Source organism: Alexandromys fortis, unplaced genomic scaffold, assembly GCF_014885135.2.
Source record: "Alexandromys fortis isolate MF-2015 unplaced genomic scaffold, M_Fortis_MF-2015_v1.1 scaffold_42, whole genome shotgun sequence".
Classification (NCBI taxonomy): domain Eukaryota; kingdom Metazoa; phylum Chordata; class Mammalia; order Rodentia; family Cricetidae; genus Alexandromys; species Alexandromys fortis.
The window spans coordinates 7,338,279-7,342,781 of record NW_026067934.1 but is presented as its reverse complement, the minus strand read 5'-3'; the positions used below and the strand labels follow the sequence as shown (position 1 = coordinate 7,342,781).

Below are 4,503 nucleotides of genomic sequence, written 5' to 3'. Positions count from 1 at the left end.
TATCATACAAATCGATAACCACATGTAAGTTTAAAAATCACTAAGTATTGAGTTGAAGTAAGCCATGGATCTTAGAAAGAAGAGGGGTGGGGAGGGGAAGAAGGAGATGGGGAGCCACTGAGGGCTTGAGATGTAGCTGAATAATGGAGCACTTGCCCACTATGCTCAAGTACCCAGAGGCTCAGTCCTCAGCACCATAGAAAATAAAAACAGGTGAGCAAGCAGAGTGACTCACATCTGTAATCCCAGCACTCTGGAGGCTGAGGCAGGAAAACTGCACGAGTCCCAGGTCAGCCTGGCCTGTGGAGTAAGGCTATCTCAAGAAAAGCAAAATAAAACAAAGAGTGTTGGAATGCATCTTCAGCATTATCAGAAACCATGAACTGAAGCTCCTAGGACCCAGGGACAGCTGCACTTCTAGAGAAACAGAGCCAGAGCCTTAAATGTGACTCAGATCAAGAGTAGCCCGAAAACCAATCATAGGCATACCAACAACAAAGATGGAAAGTCAAGCCTAGCAAGGTGCCACATTGTAATCTCAGCATTCAGGAGGCTGGGGCAGGAGGCTCACTCTGAATGACCAGGCCAGCCAGGGCTTTTCAGCAAGGCCCTGCCTCAAAACAGAAACAAAAGTTAAAAAGTCAATAGCACTTAAACATAACAGGAAGAAAATAAGAAAATCTACAAAGCCATGGTGACTTCTTTGAAGATAGCAGTAAGATTAGTAAGCTGCTAGCAAGATTTATCAGGAAGAGTCAGCACAAATTAAGAACAGAAATTAAAGTGTAAAGTTAATATAATCAATATTGTGTCAGTACACTATGTAAAATATACTCACTGAAAAATCAAATTAACCAAGAATAAGAAGAATATACATGGATTGTTCTCTATTTATTAGTGCATGTGTGCGTGTGTGTGTGTGTGAGAGAGAGTTTATATGCATCACATGTGTGCAGGTGCCCACTGTGGCCACAGAGAATGTCAGATCCTCTGAAACTGAATTATCAGGTGATCACAAATTACTTGATATGGGTGCAGGGGCCTGAGTTCTGGCCCTCTGTGAGAGCACTCTAGGCTCTTAGCCGCTGAGCCATCTCTCCAGTCCCAGCAAATTTAATTTAAATGGAAGTTTCCCACAAGGAAAGCTTCGGTTCCAAATGTCCTCAGCCTTTTTTTTTTTTTTTTTTTTTTTTTTGGTTTTTCGAGACAGGGTTTCTCTGTGGTTTTGGAGCCTGTCCTGGAACTAGCTCTTGTAGACCAGGCTGGTCTCGAACTCACAGAGATCCACCTGCCTCTGCCTCCTGAGTGCTGGGATTAAAGGCGTGTGCCACCACCGCCCGGCCAAATCACGGTAATTCTGACAGTATAGTATTTTGTAAGGGAAAAAGTGAGCCAATAGAACAGAATGGAGCAAAGCAGACCAAAAATGATCTATTCGTAAATAGACATTCTCTATAACAAAGGTGATGCCATATAGGAAAAACCAGCCTTGGCTCCTCATTCTATATAGAAAATATTCATATTCACGGAGCTAAAAAATGAAAGTATGATATATCCATGGTCAGCAGGCAGACGAGGTTCCTTGAATACGAAATGACCATGCACAGAATGGGCAGTGACATGTATTTACACACAACAAAAGCATCACTCGGGATATGTAATTCCTCAATTCAGTCCATCAAAAAGTCCAACAGGAAAATAAGCACAAGACTTAAATGTGTCACAAAAGTTTTTTATAGCTGCCAGGAGTAGTAGTAGCATAAGCCTTTAATCCCAGCACTTAGGAGGGCAGAGACAGGAAGATCTCTGTGAGTTCAAGGCCAGCCTGGTCTACATAGTTCCAGGACAGTCAGAACTATATAGCTAGACCCTGACTTGAAAAAGAAAGCAACAAGCATCCATGACCACTCTTTTGCATGGATGCTTGGGGTCTGAACCCAGTTCTCTGTTTGTGCAGCAAGAGCTTTCCCCACTGAGTCAGCTTACCAGCCCCTAAGCACCTTCTCTCCCATCTAAGCACTAACCAGGCCCAGCCCTGCCTCCTCCAGAGACCAGACAAAATCAGGCACGTTCTGGGTGCTATGGCTGTAGGCCCAAGCAAACCTTCTTCCCTGGCTATTGTACTTCTAGATATAGCCAAGACAAATGGGCACATTGTTCATAGGGGAAAAAGGCTTAAGAACATATATGGCAGGAGAACAAAGGGGAACACATCAAGATGGCGGTGACTAGGGCTCCAATAGCAAAGGAAATTGGTGAAGAACTGACAAAGGCAGGTGGGTCTCTGTGACTTCAAGGCCAGACTGGACTACACACAACAAGTTCCAGGGCAGCCTTGTCTACACAGTAAGACTCCATCAGAAAGAAAGAAAGAAAGAAAGAAAGAAAGAAAGAAAGAAAGAAAGAAAGAAAGAAAGAAAGAAAGAAAGAAAGAAAAGAAAAGACAGACAGAAAAAGAAAGGAAGAAAGAAAGAAAGAAAGAAAGAAAGAAAGAAAGAAAGAAAGAAAGAAAGAGAAAAGACAGTCCACAGGATGGATGAAAATCTTTGACAACTGAGACCTGAAAGAGGTTAATACCTAGAAGCTAAAAAGAACTCAAAAACAAACACCAAAGAAACTCATTCAATCAATATATAGGCAAATGAATTTCATGGACAGTTCTTCAAAGAAAAAACATAAATATCCAATAAATATATGATGAAGGTTCAATATCCTTGGCTATCAGGAAAAATTCAAATTAAACAACACCCAGATTCTATTCAGTCAGTGCCTTAGGGTCGCTATTGCTGTGAGGAACCGCCATGAGCAAAGACATTTGGAGAGGAGAAGGTTTGTTTGCCTTACACTCCCACAGCACTGCTCATCACTGGAGGGAGTCAGGACAGGAACTCACCAGGGCAGGATCCTGGAGGCAGGAGCTGAGGGAGAGGCCATGGAGGGGAGCTGCTTGATTCCCATGGTTTGATCACCCTGCTTTCATATAGAACCCAGGACCACCAGCCCAGGTATGGCACCACCCACGTTCTGGGCCCTCCACTATCAACCACTAACTAAGCAAAAACCTTACATCTTACACAGTCAGAATGTCTGTCAAGAGAAAAGTGACAATAAATGATGGAAATTTCTTATTGATGGAAATTACTGCTGATGGGGGTGTGCATTGGCTCAAATACTATAGAAACCAGTATGGCAAAAAAGAAAGAAAGAAAGAAAGAAAGAAAGAAAGAAAGAAAGAAAGAAAGAAAGGAAGGAAGGAAGGAAGGAAGGAAGGAAGGAAGGAAGGAAGGAAGGAAGGAGAAGTATGGTTGTTCCTCAAAAGCAAAAAATACCTGTGAGCCAGCTCTACTGTTCCTGAATACATAGATATAGATATAGATATGGAAACATATTATCCATATATATAGATATATATGGATATGAATCTAAATCAGCATACCACAGAGATATATGCACAGCCATATATACAATACACAATAGGCGGCTTTGGGAACCGTCGATTACCGTCCAGCCATGGCCAAGTCCAAGAACCACACCACACACAACCAGTCCCTGAAATGGCACAGATATGGCGTCAAGAAACCCCGGTCACAAAGATACGAATCTCTCAAAGGGGTCGACCCCAAGTTCCTGAGGAACATGCGCTTTGCCAAGAACTACAACAAGAAAGGCCTGAAGAAGATGCAGGCAAATAATGCAAAGGCCATAAGCGCACATGCGGAGGCCACCAAGGCCCTGGTGAAGCCCCAGATGGTGAAGCCCAAGGTGCCAAAGGGCCCTAGCCGCAAACTCACCCGCCTGGCTTTAATTGCTCGCCCCAAGCTTGGGAAGTGGATTAGAAGCTACATGGCCAGGGGTTGTAGGCTCCAAAACACAAATCCCAAGGTTTAAGCCAAGGCAGAGGCCTGTGCTGCAGCTCAGGCTACCAAATGTGCCCAGGCCCCTGTGAAGGCCCCATAAGAAAGGTCTCAGTCTGCCAATGTGAAGACAGATGGACTGGTGTGAACACCTACACAGTATTTGCAGATGTTCAGGACCTTATGCTGTTTTTACAAATAAGCTTGAGGCAAGTTCTGTTAAAAAAAAAAACAATACACAATAGGCAAGATAGACAACTGTCAACAGAGGAATGATCAAAATCTCTCTCTCTCTCTTTCTCTCTCTCTCTCTCTCTCTCTCTCTCTCTCTCTCTCTCACACACACACACACACACACACACACACACACACACTGGAGTATTATTCTACCATAAAGAAGAATAAAATTATGTCATTTGAAGGGAATTGGTTGAAAGGATATAATTTTGTCAAGCAAAATAAACCAGACTGAAGAAAATAAATTCTACATTTTCTCTAATGCCATACAACACGGAATATTATATACATGAGCATACGTGTATAACACGAAATCAGAAGGGAGCATTTAGGACAATAAAGGCTATGAAGAGGCAGGGGAAAGAGAGAAAGGGAAGACAAAGGTGAGCAGAAAGACAAACACTAAGTCTTT

General features: G+C 42.9%; 1 protein-coding gene across 1 annotated transcript; it reads left to right on the top strand.

The window, feature by feature from the left end:
- The first annotated feature begins 3,510 nt into the window (after positions 1–3,510).
- LOC126504144 (60S ribosomal protein L29-like) lies at positions 3,511–3,888 on the top strand. Its single transcript, XM_050146198.1, has one exon. The coding sequence runs from the start codon at positions 3,511–3,513 to the stop codon at positions 3,886–3,888; it is 378 nt and encodes a 125-aa protein (XP_050002155.1).
- The last annotated feature ends 615 nt before the right edge of the window (positions 3,889–4,503 follow it).

Bases quoted from the DNA above. Each gene is read 5' to 3' on its own strand.
- LOC126504144 (XM_050146198.1), top strand. From the start codon at position 3,511: ATGGCCAAGTCCAAGAACCACACCACACACAACCAGTCCCTGAAATGG.